At 36.9% G+C, this 20,421-nt stretch overlaps 1 protein-coding gene across 1 annotated transcript; it reads left to right on the top strand.

Annotated features, from left to right (window-relative positions):
* Positions 1 to 215: 215 nt before the first annotated feature.
* LOC127986281 (glutamine--fructose-6-phosphate aminotransferase [isomerizing] 2) lies at positions 216 to 19,412 on the top strand. Its single transcript, XM_052588550.1, has 19 exons — positions 216 to 379; positions 1,475 to 1,582; positions 1,885 to 1,980; positions 2,075 to 2,200; positions 3,891 to 3,949; positions 5,371 to 5,505; positions 7,682 to 7,743; positions 11,079 to 11,158; positions 12,942 to 13,059; positions 13,316 to 13,479; positions 14,548 to 14,643; positions 15,014 to 15,111; positions 15,462 to 15,582; positions 16,041 to 16,198; positions 16,367 to 16,481; positions 17,403 to 17,530; positions 17,630 to 17,797; positions 17,880 to 18,041; positions 18,293 to 19,412. Exons 1-19 carry the CDS (start codon positions 373 to 375, stop codon positions 18,335 to 18,337), a joined length of 2,046 nt encoding a protein of 681 aa, XP_052444510.1. The 5' UTR covers positions 216 to 372; the 3' UTR covers positions 18,338 to 19,412.
* Positions 19,413 to 20,421: the final 1,009 nt, after the last annotated feature.

Consider the following 20,421-nt stretch of genomic DNA (forward strand, 5'->3'; position numbering starts at 1 on the left):
TCGTTCCTCCACTTTAAAGACACACTTTGGATAAACAAATTTTCTCTCAGTGACACAGCACACAGCCTGTGCTGGGCGTATTTACACCGGAAGGAATGAGGGAAAACTAGTTTTATAAACATAAAACATGATCAAAAACAGGAATCCTAGTATAAAGCAATGAATTAAAGTGTTAGTCCTCTCAGTCAGCCAGAGGTGGGCGGGGCTGACGTTGCCTTAGTAACCAGAGGTGGAGCGGTTTCTAAGTTATAAATCCAGGCGGCTGTTTGTTATCCCTCCTCGAAGACTTTGGATCATATTGCGACTAGCTCCACTCCGCTTCACCATCAAACCCTTCAAACTACTTTCAGCTTGAAAGAAAACACTTGAACGATGTGCGGTAAGTTCAGCTTGTTATTATTATTTCTCTACAGAAATAGGAATAACGTTACTGTAAATGAATCGCTTTGCTGAAAAGGCAGCCTATTTCTCATACTGTCATAACTATCATATTTAATATTGTTATGGCATGTATTAAACTGTTCCTGGCCTGTGTGTATGAAGGTGAATATATAGTCATCAGTCATGCCAGCGTAAATATTTGGGTGGTCTGGTCATCATTCACTGGAGTTGTGACAGATGACGTGAGTGACAGATCCGGTTTGAAGCGCGAGAGCGGTGGTGTCTCAAAACATAGTGAGCTGCCTACCTTATCAGCGATTTTTGAACATCAGAGGCGACAGCGAACGTTCGAGCTGCGCCTACATCGTGTAAATATGATGTCTGAGATATAGGTTTGGGCGTGATGACGCACATGTATGCTGTCTAGTTAGCAGCACACTCTGCGTTTTAAGACACATCCTGAATACTATCTGGATCCAGCACTTTCACCTGGCGACGTGGCTGATTCCAAATGTTAAAGGAACTCTATCACTTTGTCTGTCACCAAGAGATTTATAATAAACTCCCTTGCCTCAGAGTTATTAAGCAATCTCTTATTGAGACTATTGTGGTGATTAATATTAATAATGACTTGTATTTCTTAAAAGAAGAAAAGATTTATAAGTTGTTTTAAAGAGACATTAGCACAATAATTACTGTCATATTATTATTATTACTCAATATGACCTAAGCCTGAAGATTATAATAGCAACGTTCTATCTATCTATCTATCTATCTATCTATCTATCTATCTATCTATCTATCTATCTATCTATATATATATATATATATATATATATATATATATATATATATATATATATATATCTGTCTGTCTGTCGGTCGGTCTCTCTAATCTTAACTGTCTATCAATATTTTCCCTCCTTTAGTTAATAGGTTTATCTGAATCCTTAAAGTCTTAATGTGTTTGATATGCTTAAAGTTTTTGACATTGAGTCTGTAAACCTTTTCTTGGGATGCTAACTGGGTCACTTTAAAAACCAGACTGTTAGTGTTCTGCACTCTCCAAGCCTTGTTACCTTGTACCCGGCAGGAATTTTCGCCTACCTGAATTACAGAGTGCCACGGACGAGGAGAGATATCATTCAGACCCTCATAAAGGGACTCCAAAGGCTGGAGTACAGGGGTTATGACTCTGCAGGTAAGACCGCCACTCCCACCTCAGTGAGGGTAATGTCAGTGTGTTCCGCAGGTAACAGATACGGCTCAAGACGTGAACAGTGGCCTCGTTTCTTGGGTTTTGGCAGCACAGTGGGCCTGGAGTGTCAGTTCTTCTGCTGATGTATCTGAAGCAGTCAGTCGATACTTGTGTGAAGGGGATTATTGTGATGTTAATCTTGTTTTGTGCATGTTTATCAAGAGTTTTAAATAGAGCTAAAGAGACTGAGTGACTGAGTATGACTGAGACTGTTCTTTGCTGAAAACTGTGTGTTTTTTGGTCAGGTGTTGCATTAGATGGCTCAGGTAAAGATCGTGCTGCTAGTGTCAGCCTCTATAAGACGACCGGGAAGGTGAAAGCTCTTGATGAAGAGATCTACAGTATGTTATCCCACTTTACTATCTATCAGTCTTCTTTATTTTCTTCTTTAAATTGTTTCTTTAATGATTAATTCTCTCCCATTTGTATTGTCAGAGAACAACTCCATCGATTTCGAGGCAGAACTGGACACACACTTTGGCATTGCTCACACTCGCTGGGCCACACATGGAGAGCCCAGTCCTCTCAACAGCCACCCTCACCGATCCGACAAGAACAATGGTAAAACAACACGATTAACTGACCTTACGATGGGTCACCTGGTTTATATCTGGTCATTGGTGAACCAGTTGGGGTTGCCGTCAGTTTATGAGCTCTTTGTCCAGAAAATACAGGACCTGGTAGCCAAAACAGGCTTTAAAGCCATTAGTTTGTGTTTGTAAATGAAAGGCTGGCGAAGGCTATAATGCTGTGAATGACAGTTCAGATGAGAAAGTTCACCTCTGAAAATAAACACCTAAGTAGGGGGTAGAAACAGACAGCAGGTGGTTCCTCTCGCCACACAGTTTGGTGTGCTACCAAACTTTCTCCTTATAAATCCGTTCAGTTTGAAGGTTTTATTTTTTTTTTTTTATATTTTGCCTGATGATTATTTTATTCAGCTGGATTTCAGAATGATTCAATGAGCATCTGTACAAAGCAGCATTACAGTGTTAGCTACATTTGATTAGTGACTTATAAGTTGCAAAATTGTTCTCTTGAACTTTTATTTGGATTTTTTAAATTAATTTTGAAAAGCAAGTTTTTATTGTAGTCTCAGACTTTTGACCCTACTGTAAAATATTACAGCCCTTTGAACACAGGAACAGGGAAAAGGAAATTATTCTTTTTCATGATTCAACATAACTGTCAAAATGTTGGACAACCCTAATGTCTTATTAATGATTGAACAGCTTTTCGGGCAGCGCTCCTGACCTGAGTTCGGACCCTGGCTTGTGATCCTTCTCTGATCCCGTCTGTCTCTTTCTCTCTCACACCTTGCTCTCTGTCTACTATCCACTTTTATTTTAAATGAAGGCATTATATTTAAAAAATGATTGACCAAATCTGTTTAATTTTTTATCTTCTTAAAAGCCACAAACATTTTCCCAAAGCTCTGAACAGTCTGTAAATTCTCTCAGCCAACTTTATTAGGTGCATCCTGGGATGCTTTTCCAGTATTATTGAATGATTGCACTTGTATGCTGATCACATTGACTGCTTTTTCCAATTTGTTTATGAATTTTTTTATTTATTATTCTTTAAATGTATGTTTTACTGCAGTAAATTCTGCACTTTAAGCGGTGTAGTATTACAAAGATCATTAGGAAAATGTGGGTGTGTCTACACTTTTTACCTCTATTGTGCTTTCAGTGAGGACAAATAGTTTTGAATAAGATCACCTAGGTATACACAATTACTACACCACACAAAGATCAACAGACAAATAGACAATCTTCAAGCCTGTTTCATTTTGAAATAGAAAGCATGTAGGCCTAAATCCATGAACGGCTCGTGAAAGCATCAGCCATTGTTGTGTATCAACTATGATATATGGTAGACATGACATATGGCATACAGCTATTTTTACATTGTGGTACACGTGAACAAGAATGCATTACATGGTTTGTCTCAGATACCTTTCTACTTTTTGCATTTGTGATGATTTATGTGGAGGGCTTTCTTTCAGGGTTTCACAATTACATTTTTTTTACATTACAATGAAACACACCTAAACCAGCTAATCAAGGTCTTCATGATTATCAAGTTGAGACCGGTTAGATCTTTGTTCTTTTTTTAGGAAGACCTCAAGGAACGGGATTGTAGAGCCCATTATGATTAGTTTTTTTCTTATGTGTTTGCACCCAAGTTCTCATTCAGCTAATGAATTAATTTTGAATGTATTCATACAGCTCTGTATGTTTCTCTCCAGAATTTGTTGTCATCCACAACGGCATCATCACAAATTACAAGGAGCTGAAGAAGTACCTGGTAAGCAGTATTTTCATCTCTTTACTAGAGCGCTTGTCATTGCATCCATTTTACTTTATTGATGTGAAAGTGGGTGCTACATACCAGAAAAGAACCAGAACAAATGCATACATTTACATTAGTGGAAAAGAAATGTTGTTTCAGTCATTCCATTTTTTTTATGAATAAATTAATTTATCAAATTAAGACAAGGAACATGTATTAGAGAGATAGATAATTCACCAAAAAACTCTAAATTCTGTCATTAGTTACACACCCTCATGTCATTCCAAACCTTCGTTCATCTTCAGAACACAAATTAAGATGTTTTTGATGAAATCCAAGAGCTCTCTGACCCTCCATAGACAGCAAAGGTACCACCACGGTCAAGGCATAGAAGCATTGTAAGGACATCGTTAAAATACTCGGTGTGACATCAGTGGTTCAACTGTAATTTTGCAAAGCTACAAGAATATTTTTTGTTTTCACAAAGAAAACAAAAAGAACAACTTTATACAATGATTTCTTCTCTCCCGGGAGAGTCCTCTGCCGTTATCAAGAGTTGAATGCACCACAATGCATGGGTGTGATGCTGCTGACGTGGAACACACATGAGCTGCGCCTTGTTTACGAGCAGAAGAATGCACACACATTCCTCATTGTACTCTCCATAATGTGTGTGAACTGTCCGCTGATCGTTTAGTTGCATTGCTGTCTATGCAGGGTCAGAAAAGCTCCAAAAATATCATAATTGGTGTTCCGAAGATGAACGAAGGTCTTATGATTTTGGAATGACTTGAGGGTGAGTAACTAATTACAATTTTGGGGGACCTATCCCTTTAAGAACTTGAATACAGTATAGGCAAATTATAATACTTATTAATAACTAACAAACAGAAACATAAAACCACATCGAACTAGAATGAAATTTTGTCAAGGGAATATCTTTGTGAAATTCCCTGTCGCACAGATTCCTAATAAAATGACTGGATTTCGGTATGTGCAGTGCATGTGCATAGTCAAGACATAAAACGCAAATATCACATTCCTGGTCTCCTTAGGTCATAACTTAGATGATAATCATTTGTTAGGGAATGGACTTTAAGAGAAGGTGCGTATTAATACAATGTATAAAAAATAAGTAATTGTTTATGATATAATTGACATTTTTTACATTTTATAGATTGCGACTTTCTTATATGGCGTACACTATTTTATTTATTGTTAGTTACGTCACATCTAATAGTTTGTTGCACAGTATCCCATAATACAAATTTATAAGCAATGAAATCATCATTTAAAACTAATATGTTGAGTATTCCACTTCCTCTCTGTGTCACTTTCATTTATCTCTGATTTCTTCTCCACAAAAGAGAAACATGTTTTGTTTTGCCGCTGCTTGTGTCTGTAACCATGGCTTTTCCATCCCAATCCACTGACAGGTTTCCAAAGGCTATGATTTTGAGTCAGACACAGACACAGAGGTCATTCCTAAGTTGATCAAGTACCTCTATGACAACCGCGAGAACGATTATGTGTCCTTCTCCACCCTAGTGGAGCGCGTCATCCAGCAGCTGGTAAGCATCATGAGTGTGTACGTGTGTGTGTGTGTGTGTGTGTGTGTGTGTGTGAGTGTGTGTGTCTGGGGTGAGGGGGTGTTCTTACTCAAATGCCTCTGGGAACCCCTTGCTCGGATTGTGAAAGTTAAAGGCCAGTTCTTGCTCATTTTCAGCCCTCTTAAAAACAAGGAAAAGGAGTTCAGAAGTACTGCTCTGAGGGGTTTGAGGGGTAGTTATGTTTTTTGCCGTAATTGTTGTTGTGAGTCTCTCAAAGTTCCCACAGATAAATCAAGCAAGGCATTAAAAACTTTACAAAAAGTTAAAAGCGAAAACATTTTCTGCATTTGCTTGCTTCCCTGTATCTTAATACATTTTTCTTATCTTTGATAAATTGATCACGTAGTCAAAGTTTGTTCTTCCTCATTTTCAGTTATATAACCAATAGCTACATTTATCAGCACATAATGGCGTGCCGAATGGCTCTTCCTCGTCTCCAAGTGACTGATATTACCTAGACTTTTGAATGTGGACAGCTGGACCTTGTTTTATGATTCATTGTCAGCACCTTTGGACGACTCTCATGGCCATAATATCCTCTGCTGGGAAGTTCAGCTCTGTCCAAACATTGTTCAGTGACGTTGTATGAACGAAGAAGGTGCCCTTTGAGATATTCTTGACAGGAGTCTAGTCTTTATCATAGGTTTGTAAAACACCCTGCCTTCCTATCAGCGTAATGACTCTGTGTTTTCACCATCTCTACCGGACTCTCTATGTTTTATGGCTTCTTTGATAAATTGATTACAGTAATTTTTTATTGCTCTCTTTCGAAACTGCTCTGACAGCCATCATAGTAATGGAAGGCTGCGAGATAAAAGGATGATAACATTTTGCAGTTGTGTGTTATGGGGCGGCCAAGGACATTAACTGACCTGCTTTAAATGAAACAAGAGAGAAGAAAAAAACATGTCTTACCGAGGCTAATTTAAAACAGGCATGGGTGCTTTGTGCACTTACCTTTGTAAAGACGCACACTTAAAATAAAGGTTCCTGCTAGAATTAAAAAGGGAAAAAAGTGTTTTAAAGCCTGAGGCCAGAGGAAACTTGTTAGGTTACAATTAATAAGTTTTAAAAATGATTTACATCTGTGTACTGGTACTCTACAGAAATCAGCAGTAAATAGACTGATTTGAAGATCTAAATGCTGAATCTCAAAAATAAAGTAATATTTCACTTCAAAATCAGCAGGAAATAAGAATGCTACATAAAGTAAATTAAGCACCTTTTCCTCAAAATTCTTAGAATTGTAATGCAAAATAATTTGAAATAATTTATATGCAATTAATTAAATATGTAGTATGTGAAATATATTAATATATTTATATGACTCAGGAATAACCCACTACTTAGGTTATTTTAATAATAATACTAATTAGATATATAGACACACATACATTTATATATATACACACCCTTAAAGTATTCTGAATAATTATAACAGCGTGTCTGTGATCCCCAGATCAGCATACTAAAATGATTTCTGAAGGATCATGTGACACTGAAGACTGGAGTAATGACTACTCAAAATGCAGCTTTGATATTTTAAAACATACAGTATATAGATAGGAAACAGTTACTGTAAATTGAAATAATTTTTTATGTATTTTTACACTAATAAATTCGGCCTTGGTGAGCAAGAGATTTCTTTTTCAAAAACATTAAAACTTTTGAACGGTAGTGTGTATATACAAGTGTGTGTGTATGGATAGAGTAATTAAGTAAAGGCTGCATGGTTGTAAGCACGCAGTGAGTCCTGTATCAGTGTGTTATATATGTGTGTACTGGAGTGTGTGTGTTTTCCTCTGGGCAGCGAGTCAGGAGAGTTTCAGTGAGGAGGTAGGGGCAAATATGAGTTCCCTCAGCACACAGAGAGGGCCCCTATTCCCCTTAGTTCAACCCTCACTGTGGGGCTCTGTTCGTCTCAGGTCCCCGGTGCCCCCTCCACCTCTGTAGGCCTCCGCTCCAGGCCTGATCCTGTGCTGCGCTCCTGGTGGGGGGGCTGACGAAGAAATGCGAGACCCTATCCCTGCCTGTTCAATAGAACGATGATGTTTCCATTCAGATCTGTAACATAGATATTCCTGTGCCTCAGTGAACATTTGTCTCATTCACTGTTTTTTTCTTTATCTTCCCAAAGGAAGGGGCATTTGCTCTGGTTTTCAAAAGCATTCATTTCCCCGGAGAGGCCGTTGCGACCAGGTCAGTAAGAGCTATGGTTTCTCTGAACTGTAAGACATTCAAGTTTCCTTGTTCCCTTCTTGCTCTTTCTGTCTTCTGAGATGAACCTTTTCCCATTATTTGTCTACGTGCTAGTGAACAGGAGCCAGAAGGTTATAATCCGATCTCGGCAGATAAGATTTATGATGTTTAGTTACAATCTGTACATTTAAGTACAAGGAACTAGGATTCTTAAAAAGATGTGCCTGTCCAGGAATCAGGGATTTAACAAAGGTGTTTATGAAGGGTTATTTCAACATGCTTGGTTGGTACACTGACCCTGTATATATAATTTTGGGTCGACTGAAGCCAAGACTGAAGTTAATTATTCCCATCTGCCTGTCGCTGGTTGTGAATGAATGTGTTGTTGGTTTTGGTCAATTCTGTACAGCTGTGAAGGGAACATTTTAAGACAGGCCATGTTGCAAGACCCATTAGTGTGGGTTGCTGCATAAATACTAAAAAATGCTATTGTTGCTTTTGCACCAACTAAGAAACTTTTTGGAAAGGTTATTCATGGAACCTTTGAGGGGGGATGTTGTTTTGAATGTGCTCACAGCATTTGCTAAGGACTATACAAACTCTTCGATACCAAGGACCCCCAAATATAATCCTTGATTGAATGTGATATTATAACGTCTATGGGCCCTTTTTAACGATATAAACGCAAAGTGTAAAGCGCATGGCACAGCTGCACTCAGGACGTGTCCAAATCCACTTTTTTTTTTCGAGATGCGCTCACGCCACTGCGAATCGCTATTTACATGGCAGAATTTGTTGGCGGAAAAGCTGAATGCTTCTCAAGCGGAGAAACTGATCTGCGGGACAAGCAGGAATCCACCAAAGCTCTGCGCAATGAGTCAGTTAATATATATGTGCGTGTATTGGCACGATTGTACAATTAATTAGCCAATTTCATTATAATTAGTAATAGGCTGAATTGCAAATAGATAGCCTAATTCTAATACTTGCAATGACTATCCATCATTAAATTTTTATATTAATGTAGCCTACTCAATAAAATTCTTTTACACTGTAATATTTTTTTAATATTTGGCATGTTTGTGTGATGCGCATCCCTGTGTGTAAAAAGAAAAGTCAACACGCACTGTGGACCAGCACAGAGGCGCATTTTCTACCAACGCGCTCTTTAAATAACAAACAAATATTGTGCCATTGACTTTAGACTTTAGACCAGGTTAGAGTTAGTCTATGGCGCAGTCTATTTTCAGCTCCTTAAAATAGCAATAGGCCTGAACACACCTCTTTTTTAGACCTGCACGCCCATTGGTGCACAAATGGGCACAAATGCATTTGCTAATTAAGCAACGTGGCACTGGATGGGAAAATGCGAATGTCACCAGACTGAAACTAGCAAACACACTTGTGCTGCGCCTTGCGTCGAATTGCGCCGGTAGTATGATAGGGCCCAATGTGTTTCCAGTTATATTGCAGTTTTTCTAAAGCAAATTGCTAAAATCTTTTTGTAAAAGTAAATGGCATTTTTGTGCTACTAAATTTTATTTTTTTAATTTTTTTACCTAAGATAACAAGATTAAAGTCATAATATTTCGAGAATATAGTCAAAATTCCAAGAATAAAGTTTAAATATTTCGAGAATAAAGTCAAAATACTAACAGAATAAAGTCAAAATGTTTCAAGAATAAAGACGAAATAGCCCACTACAAAAATAAAGTCAAAATGTTTCAAGAATAAAGGCGAAATAGCCTACTACAAAAATAAAGTTGAAATATTATTAGAATAAAGTGGAAATGTTTTGAGAATTTAAATTGTAGTATTTAAAGTTATAATTTTATTTTTACGAGTTTATTCTCGTAATATTTTAGCTTTATTCTCGAAACATTTCCACTTTATTCTCATACTATTTTGACTTCATTCACAAAACACTTGTACTTTATTCTCGAAACGTTTTGACTTTATTCTTGAAACATTTTGACTTTATTCTTGAAATGTTTTGACTTTATTCTTGAAAAGTTTTTACTTTATTCTCCTAATATTTCAACTTTTTTTTAAATATTACAACTAATTTCATAATCATAGATTTTATTTTATTTTTTACGTGCCACAAAAGCGGTGTCATACTGCAACAACATTGACTCCATTTACTTTTTTAATTAAATAAAACACACAGAATTAATGAGGGTGAATAAATGATGATAGTTTTAATTTTTAGATAAGATAACCTTTTAATTAAGACATGAACTTAATTTGATAGTCTTAAAAATCTGTCAAATTGGAAAAAAATTCATAGACCCACTAGAGTCACAGTGTTAACTTTTACAAGTACCACTCACGTTCAGTGAATTATTAATATTATTGTTAGCTAAATATGTAATTGTAAAAAAATTAAAAATAAAATTACAACATTAATATGCAATTTAATGTTTTCGTTAACTGGAATAAAATGTAAATATTAAGTGAAAATAAATGGAATGAACAGAAATGTTTCTTTGTTAACTAACTGAAAATTAATGTACTAACATTTTAAAAAATTAAATAAAAATTATTTTAAACATAAAAATAAAAATGACAAAAGAACGTAAAAAACTAGAATTAAAATTAAAACTGATGTATACAAATACTGAAATATTAAAATAAAAGTGAATTCTAATTTTTATAAATGGTTTATGATTAATACTAAAGCTACACTGTAAATTGGAGTACTTAAAACAGAAATATGTATTCAGGCTTCCTAAATCCTAAATTCCAAGTTTTTTTTTTCATATGCCCTTTAAATAATCTATCTTAAAGAATGGTATAGCAGTATCACATCACTTCCATTTCCCCTTACTTCCTGTCTCCCCTTCATTTGATTATTATTTGAGTACACGTGACCCCAAAGCAAAAGCATCTCAAAAGTGTGCTGTTGCGTTTTTGTTGTTCTTGGTTTATTAATAAATCTTTTAGGTGGCCCAGATTTAGAATCCAAAATACACTTCACAGGATGGTGAACATTTAGCTTGCTATGCACACTAAAATGCAACTGCCCAACCAGTTCAAACAAAGCAAGCACTGAGAAAGCGCTCCAGTGTGGACACATTTGGCACGTCAGCATAAGTAACTGTGGGGCTGCGCTAAGCAAGATAGGTGGTGCATGCAAAGGACAGGTCTGAAATATTTCCTCAAACAGAGGGGAGGGGGCAGACCTTAACAAGGATATTAAATAGAGAGAGCTTGAAAAACCACTCCTCAACACAGGTGTCTTGTTTACAGCAGTGCTTTGCTAACACAGTTCTCTCAGCCAATGGAAGAGCACAGCCACTGCACATTCAAACTATCCTTTTTATTTTAAACAGGAGGGGCAGCCCGCTGCTCATCGGTGTGCGCAGTCAGTATGAGCTTTCCACAGAGCAGATCCCTGTCCAGTACAACTGCAGTAAGTCCCGCTCACATCATCCCTACTTCTCATCCACATGTACATCTTCCCAAACCTGTTCTGCTCATTAGAAGTGAGTTTGATATCTCACACTATACAGCCAAGATGTATGTGAACACTCAAACACCACACCCATACTGCATGTGTTTGCTAAACATTTCATTCAAAAGCATTTGCATCGATAGGGAGTAGGACATATCTAGTTTCTGGGCTCAGTATGTTTTTAACATATTTATTCAGCAAGGATGCAATAAATTGATCAAATGTTTCAGAAAAGACTTTTTGTAATCTTACAAAAGATTTCTGTTATGAATAATACATGTTCTTTTGAACTTTCTATTTATGAAATTAAAATATTATTTCTACAACAAAAAAATAGAGCAGCAACTATTAATATGCACTGATAATATGAAATGTTTCTTGACCACCAAATCAGCATATCCTCTTGATTTCTGAAGGGTCATGTGACACCGAAGACTGGAATAATAGCTGCTGAAAATTCAGCCATAAATGGCATTTTAAAATATATACAAATAAATTATTTTTTAATTATTTTCAGTTGTGATCATATTTTTACTGTATATTGATCAAATAAATGCAGCATTGGTGACCATAAGAAACTTATTGCAGAAAGGTCTGGAAGACTCCAATCTTTTTAATAGTATTATGTTTTGCTTAGACATAAGCGTCAGTGCAGTTGGTTCCAAATATGTTCAGTGTCTATTTCCACAAAGTCAGAAACCCACAGTTTTCGAGAATGGAAGTTCATGCTGTAACATTTAGATTCGTCTCAACCGGAATTGATGAAACTAGCCAAACCATTAACTTTGAAGGAGGTGTCACATACTTTTGGCCACATAGTTTTGCCACAAAAGCCAAGAATGTGCTCAGGGCGCTGTCAGGTTTAGAAAAAAAGACGAAAGACAGCATTGCTTTCATGGTGACCTCTGGTACATCTTGGGCTGAGGATTTGGAAAAGGCGTGTGGCATCCAGCCCAAAAATGACTTCGAAATTCTTTGTTTTATGATGGCAGCTGTCATTGTCTGCTTGTAATAACCATAAAGCTACAATGCTTTATTTTTATGAACGTATTGTAAAATAATCAAAGGATGAGTAGCCTTTATGTGACCCTGGACCACAAGTCACTGGGGTATTAAGTATGTAGCAATAGCCAAAAATACATCGTATGGGTCAAATTATAGATTTTTCTTTTATGTTCCATGAAGATATTTTGTAAATATCCTACTGTAAATTCACCAAAACTTCATTTTGGATTAGTAATCTGCATTGCTAAGAACTTGACAACTTTAAAGGCAATTTTCTCAATATTTAGATTTTTTTGCACCCTCAGATTCCAGATTTTCAAATAATTGTATGTCAGCCAAATATTGCCCTATTATAACAAACCATAAATCAATGGAAAGCTATATTCAACTTTAGGGTGATGTATAAATCTCCATTTCGAAAAATTGACCCTCATGACTGGTTTTGTGGTCCAGGGTCACATCTAGGCAAAATACACTGTTGTAAAGTGAATATTTGAATTAATTTTTTTTAAACATTTAAATATGTTTTTATTAATTTAACATATCTAATTTTTGACTTCAGTTTAAAAAATTTTTATTCATATCTTGACTCTATGCTATCAGAAAAGTCAGTTAATTGTATAATATTAAATCGCCTGACTTTGTTTCTTGGTTTAAGCAATAATTCTCTGTTAATGTTTCACTGATTTTTTTTTTAGATGTTAAGAAGTCTGGTTTTGATTTCTTTTTCCTCTAGGTAAATCCAGGACAGATGAACAGGAGAAAAACTTACTGAACCGAAGGGGCAGCACCAATGCCTTGCACTCAGTCCATGACAGACTGGCGGTGGAGTTTTACTTTGCCTCTGATGCTAGGTAATACACATGTTATTACACTGTAGAATCTTGAGCAATCGACAGTGTTATATTCACATCGACATTATTGTTTCTCCTTAAGAAACCTAAAGATTGCTGATGTCAAGTTTACACAGAAATAAACTAGTTACAGTAAAACTACTGTATAATGTCAGCTCAGGAATACACCCTGCTGGCCACATAACCTCATTACAGACGTGATTGCGATAATAAAGTATAATACTAAAATATGTTTACTATGATTTTTCTCTCTCAGTGCAATTATTGAGCACACCAACAAGGTGATTTATCTGGAGGACGATGATATTGCTGTAGTGGTGGAGGGGAAGTTGTATGTGCACCGTATTAAGCGTGCCGCAGGCGAAGACCCCGTCCGTGCCATTCAGACCCTACAGATGGAGCTCCAGCAGATCATGAAAGGTGACAGTAACACCACCGAAACAACATTCAAAGTGATGTTCACCCAAAAATGAAAATTTCATTTACTCACCCACCCATGCTGTTCCAAATTAGTTTGAACTGAATATAACTGATACTTTGAAGAAGCTAATTGCTGGTAGCCATGGACTTCCATAGTATTTTTTGTGGCTTAATGGCTACCAGTAACTGTTTGGTTACAAATATTCTTCAGAATATCTTTTGGAACAGCTTGGGGCTGAGTAAATGATGAAAGAATTTAAACACATGAATTTAACACATGACCACTGAGTAATTCAAGAAATGATTAGTAAATAAAATGTAAGAAATTAAAATAAAGCATTAAATACCATTTAAAAAAAAACAAATATTTCATACATTTACTGATAAGATACTGTTCCATATTAGTGCTGTCAAGCGATTAATCGCGATTGATCACATTCAAAGGAAAAGTTTTTGTTTACATAATATATGTGTGTCGCGATTAATTTGTTTGACAGCACTAGTGAATATCAGTCTTTGCATTTCTTTGGGATCAAACCCATAACCTTGGTGTTGCAGGCGCCATGGTCTACGTTTCTGAACATTTTTGACAGATTGTTTTTTGTTCGGCTAAAAATAAGTAATATACCAAACCCAGTGGCTGTTAGTTTGGTAGTGGAGGGCTGTGCAAATAATCAAATGCGACTATCATGTGCATTTCGTCAGTAAAGCCGGTTCTGTGATTAGTAGTTAATCTCCATCGCATGCCTTCAGATGGAGCGGCATTTATTACACCAAGCTACACAATATCATGTTTATTATCACCAATGTATCATCTTCGATAATGAATGTGAAATTGCATTGCTTGTCAGTGAACTACGAATGATAATCGCATTTGTATTTGTTTATTTGCACAGCCCTAACACAAAAGGATAATTTTGGAGTAATTCCAGTTCTACTGGCATATCTGTATCTGTTCTTTTGATCTTCATCTGCAGTGTCTGTGGTTTGATAACAGTTACTTTGCATGCCAAATGTCATCTTGACTTTTGTACACTAGTTTGTGCTCACACTGTTTCATACCTCTAGGTAACTTCAAGGCTTTCATGCAGAAGGAGATCTTTGAGCAGCCTGAATCTGTCGTCAACACCATGAGAGGCAGAATCTGTTTTGACAGCAACACAGGTACAACATGACCTTCCACTTTGCCAGAACAAAATTAGTGTAAGATTAAATTAGGCTTCATCTTGTAGCGCAACCCTGAAAGTACAGGCTGATCTGATACTGCAACACTAGAAACATTCTTAAAGGGATAGTTCACCAAAAAAAAAAAATTATAAAATGTGTTGTTATTTTGCTCATCCTCAGGCCAACCAAGATCTAGGTGATTTTTTTCCCCTCAGTCAATATCATGCAATACAAAATTAATGCTCATGGCTCCTGACAATAATATTATGTTGAGGTCTTATGAAGAGAAACAATCAGTATAAGCAAGAAACTGAACATTATTTGCAAAAAAGACCAATTTCATTTGTGCTTTCAAATGTGTACACAGTTATTCTTGGTGGCCTTTCTGACCATCTGAAGGAGATCAAGAGATGCAGACGCTTGATTGTGATTGGCTGTGGAACCAGTTACCATGCAGGAGTAGCAGTAAGTTTTTGTGATTTTTTTTCTCTGGATATATAACAGAGAACAATGTATTGCTTTAAAGATGAAAATGGTGAAAGAATGAGATGTTTGTTGCAAATGTGTTTGGAATATGTTATCCATTTTCATTACAAGGCTCTTTGGTAAACATTATTCTGATTGGCTAAGAGTGACATTGAACTTTCAGATTTTTTGTACTGTAAATTGACTGGTATACTGTCTATGAAACTATTGTTTGTGGGAACATATCAATATTAGCTTGAAGGACTTCAGCAAGGGGTCTATTTCAATGACTGTGCTGTTTCCCTGACTCAAGCACATGATCACAGCATTATCTCTGATTTTCTGTGTAGACACGTCAGATCCTTGAAGAGTTGACTGAGCTTCCTGTTATGGTCGAGTTGGCCAGTGATTTCCTAGACCGCATCACACCTGTTTTCAGAGATGATGTCTGTTTCTTCATCAGCCAGTCAGGTAAAGTGCAGCTTGTTACCATCAATCATATGATTTTTATTCTGGAAAGTGTTGATTCTAATGACCTTTGAACTGATATGGCACTAAATTACACAATAGTAAGTGCATGAGGTGATACAATCTCTAGATACCCAGATGCCTACAAAACAGTATAAAGAACAACATTTTTACATATTTTTTCTCACCAATGAGAATCAATGTTTTCCTCCTCTTTTTCCCATAAAAAATACTTTCCTCAGTTATTTTTAGGATGTCAAATTCCATATTTAAAAGGCAAACTTATATATCAATATGAATGCTAACATTTTTGAGTACTCACTGAAAACTCAATGATTTTATTGAATAAAATGGTAGTGCAATACTGTTACTGGTGCAGCAGGTTTTTTGGTTGATGACACAAACACATGCATGTCAATGCTGCTGAAAGCTGTTAAATCTTGATAATGTCTTTCAATCAGGTGAGACGGCAGACACTCTGATGGCATTACGCTACTGTAAGCAGCGCGGGGCACTGACTGTGGGCGTCACCAACACTGTTGGCAGCTCCATCTGCAGGGAGACCGACTGTGGAGTTCACATCAATGCTGGGCCTGAGGTTGGAGTCGCCAGCACTAAGGTACTGTAGAGGCCAATAGAAATGAACATTTTGGCTTAATAATAATAATAATAATAATAATAATAATGAAAAAGAATACATATATAATACAGAAAATGTATTATATTATATTATGTTATGTTATGTTATGTTTGTGTCTCTCCTGACATGTCTTGCGATCATCTGCAGGCCTACACTAGTCAGTTTGTGTCTCTGATCATGTTTGGCCTGATGATGAGTGAAGACAGGCTTTCAATGCAGCAGAGAAGATTGGAGATCATCAATGGACTCAAAAAACTGCCAGGTGAGTTTTTAAAATAATTGCTGTAATGAGCTCTGTATTTTTTGCAATAGTTAAAGGTACAATTTGTACGAGTTTTTGCAGTAAAATATCCAAAAACCACTAGGCTAGTGTTATTTATTTTGTCCAGCTGATTACTAACAATATCTCTAATGTTTTCAACTACTTGTTAAACATGAGAAAATTCCCATTCTAAATAGTGACACAGGGCAGTGCAGTCGCCTGTCGATGATGTTAGTTACCCTTTGTTACCGCCTTTACTGACGTAGAAACCACACGACAAATGCAGAAGTAGCTTCGCGACAAACTTCATCTAGAAAGAGAGGCCGATCTCGCTTGTGTTTTACTCGACAGGTGAGTTGTTTTGATTCGTATCTTTAAAGAAAACGTATACTATTATAACGATCAACAGGATTAGTATTATGCGGCATACACGCCAAACGCGGGGCATCGCGTCTCTAGACCCACGCGAGAACGCGTCTGATTGTAGGACCTGATTCATAGTCTGATCGCGTCTTTGCATTGACTTTGTATGTAATCTACTCACGCAAATCGTTTAACTCGCGTTAAATCCATGATTTATGTTTCCGTCTGATTTGATGGCCGTCAGTGGCTGGGTAGAAGACAACAAATCCCATCATGGTAAATGGACTGCATTTATATAGCGCTTTCAACAGACCACATGGCCATCCAGCTTTACAATTTGCCTCACATTTACCCATTCACACACCGACGGCGGTGTCTGCCATACAGCGCGCCATCCAGCTCGTCGGGAGCAGCTCCTTCCACGCTCCTTCTTAGCGTCATCAAACCACGCAATTGTTATTGTTTTGGTAGTGCGCCCTCTAGTGGCAGGTCCTACAACCTGTACCTTTAAATAGTGCTGTGAGATTAAAATTAACTTTGACATTGTCTTCCATCCAGAGCTGATCAAGGAAGTTCTGGCTCTTGATGACAAAATCAAAAGCATTGCAGATGAGCTCCACCATCAGAGGTCTTTGTTGGTCATGGGTCGAGGCTATAACTATGCCACCTGCCTTGAGGGGGCACTGGTGAGTATGGTGAAATATATAGTTGGGGCAGTATTACTGAGCATATAATCAGGCGTGTTGTTTAGTCAATCACACTTTCCTGGTCTTTGTGCCCTGTAGAAAATTAAAGAGATCACATACATGCACTCAGAAGGTATTCTGGCTGGAGAGTTGAAGCATGGTCCATTGGCGTTGATTGACAAGCATATGCCGGTCATCATGGTCATCATGAGAGATGCTTGCTACCAAAAGTGCCACAATGCCTTGCAACAGGTCACAGCCAGACAGGTAACCATCATCACATGTATTCTGGAATATGCCCAATTATTCAACACTTTATGATGACTCATATCTTGTCTATATCTTTTAGGGCCGTCCCATCATCCTATGCTGCCAGGATGACCCAGAGATCAGCAATATGGCATATAAGACCATTGAACTGCCTCACACAGTGGACTGTCTGCAGGGCATCATCAGTGTCATTCCCCTGCAGCTCATATCCTTCCATCTGGCTGTTCTCAGAGGATATGATGTACGTTTACCTTTCCTTTTTTATTTATTAATTTATTCACTTATAACTATATTTTTATTATAATGTGTATTATTTTAATATTATAATAATACTTTTTTTATTACTTTTGCATTACCATTTAAAAGAAACTACTGTATGCAAAACAATCAATACAAAACAGCAGTGTTTTTTTGTTTTTGTTTTTACAGAAAATGTCTTTAATGTTCAATTTCCTGTATTTTTATTATATATCATCATTTGATTCCCATCAGGTGGACTGCCCAAGAAACCTGGCCAAATCTGTGACCGTGGAGTAACTCCTTCCCAGGAAATGTGAACTAGTGGAAGTAGAAGAGAAGAAGACTAACCACCAAAGTGCAATTACCAGAGTGTGTGTGTTTACGTGTGTTAGCATCTGTGTGAATGTGGGTGTGTGGGTATTTATGAAGCATGACCAAATCCCTAAAGGTCACAAGACCTGAATGGAACCAGTGGGGGTTGGGGGGGGTGTATTTTATTCTAGTGAGATAGACGTAATACCATTTGTTTCTTAAGTGCCTCAACATCCAAGTGCAAATGAAGGAACCCTAAACTGTGCCTTACGCCCATTTCTCTCAGCTTTTAACCGGGCCTAAAAAATAACAACAAAGTCAAATGTTCACCTCCGACAAAACCAAAGTGCAATACATTAATCTGCACAATTAATCTGCATGTCCAAGAAACTTGCCACCAATCACAGGGACCAAAGATCTTAGTTATGTTGAGTGGGTAAGAAAGTGATGCATAGATGTGGAAGTACATGAATGTGCAAGTATGAATTGTTTTTTTAAAAGCAAGGTCTAATACCTACAGTATCATGTGCAATACTAGAAAACACTATTTGTCCTTATTGTTATTGCATTGAACACATTTCTGAGCTGTAGCAAACAAGTGTTAATCACTTGAACGTTCATACAGCCTTCAATTATCTTAGCGAAAATCTAACATAAAAACTGGCTTCCACTGGAAATTTTACTGTACTGTTAGACTTTACTTTGACTGTGAAGCATTTATTTTTGGAACAATCATTGTGTTATTACATGTGCTTTTGATTTAGTTGTCCTTTTTTTAATGAATGATTGCAGTGATTATTTTTTGTGATCTATATATTTTGTGCCGTAATGAGATTTCCAACCCTCAGCATAACTTTTCTTTCGTTCTGGGACACATAATTTAACACATAATTTCCCTGGCATACATAGTTGTCATATACATCCATTTTTAATCAGTTTTATATTTTTTAAGTTATGGGTTGAGGGTTGTAGTATGAGAGCAGCTATGAAAATAAAGCCTTTATATTTCTTAATAGTTGCTTGTAAATAGAAAAAAATAAATAAAATGAAGTGCAACCAGCGACAGTGTCAGTAACTTTAATTATTCGACTTTAATATGATTTTGTCTTTTTTATATATCTACCCATTCATTTCCCTACAGATGGTATAGTAAAAAATGCAATGCAATAAATACTATGAACTATAACTGATAAGAGCCAGTAAAACAAGGATAATGCTGTTGCAAAGATGGCATATAGTCAGTTAAAAAACTGAAACATGGATCGGTGTTAAATTTTTAACACCAGTGTTATTGGCTTACATCATTCATACAGTATAATAGCTGTTCTGTGATCATGTTTTTCCAAGTGATCTCTAAGTGCACACTGGCTAGAGAATCTAAGTGCACTCACCAGCTCAACGTCATACTGCCATCTGCTTGTTAAGATGAGCCCAGCTGATTCTTTATGCTGTTTTACTGGTTGGAGGACCAGTATTTGGCAATTTGTTTAATTTAGCAGTATGGACAGCTAAAGCAGGCAAAATGAATCAGTTAATTATCTGAAAACAATTTATATAATTAAACGTATGCACAAATAACAATTGAATATCAACTGAATAGCTTTCAGATGGTATACATTTCAATTTTCAATTCTGTTTCAAGTCAAGTCTTCATTTGTTTGGATTATGTTTGGATGTTTGAATTATTTTGAATAAACTGCACTTGGGTTCTCACTTCAACTTGCCTTCAGTGGACCATTTGTTACAGAAAGCTAAAATGATGACAAAATGAAGACTGATTGCTAGCATGATGGACTCGCCACTAATGTCAGTGAGAGCTGCAGGCATCCCGTTGAGGTCCTGCCTTCCTCTGCTGCCCTTCCTTTGATGGCGATTGCTATTTTGAGTGTGTGGGCTGCACACTACGCTCCAGAGACCTCTCTTGTCCATGAATCTGCTCCAGTGCCTTTAGAGGAGGCGGCATCTACTGCAGAAGCCCCTGAAGTTGTGGTGTCTGCTTCTGAACTCATGGTGTGACCTGTTATGGCCAAGAAGGCCGTTCATGAACTCACTGTCTGTCCTGTCACAGC

This window comes from Carassius gibelio, chromosome B21 (genome assembly GCF_023724105.1).
Source record: "Carassius gibelio isolate Cgi1373 ecotype wild population from Czech Republic chromosome B21, carGib1.2-hapl.c, whole genome shotgun sequence".
Taxonomy (NCBI): domain Eukaryota; kingdom Metazoa; phylum Chordata; class Actinopteri; order Cypriniformes; family Cyprinidae; genus Carassius; species Carassius gibelio.

Bases quoted from the DNA above. Each gene is read 5' to 3' on its own strand.
- LOC127986281 (XM_052588550.1), top strand. The intron at 17,531-17,629 runs GTGAGTATGGTG...TGTGCCCTGTAG, and splicing joins CCTGCCTTGAGGGGGCACTG to AAAATTAAAGAGATCACATA. The intron at 17,798-17,879 runs GTAACCATCATC...TATATCTTTTAG, and splicing joins AACAGGTCACAGCCAGACAG to GGCCGTCCCATCATCCTATG.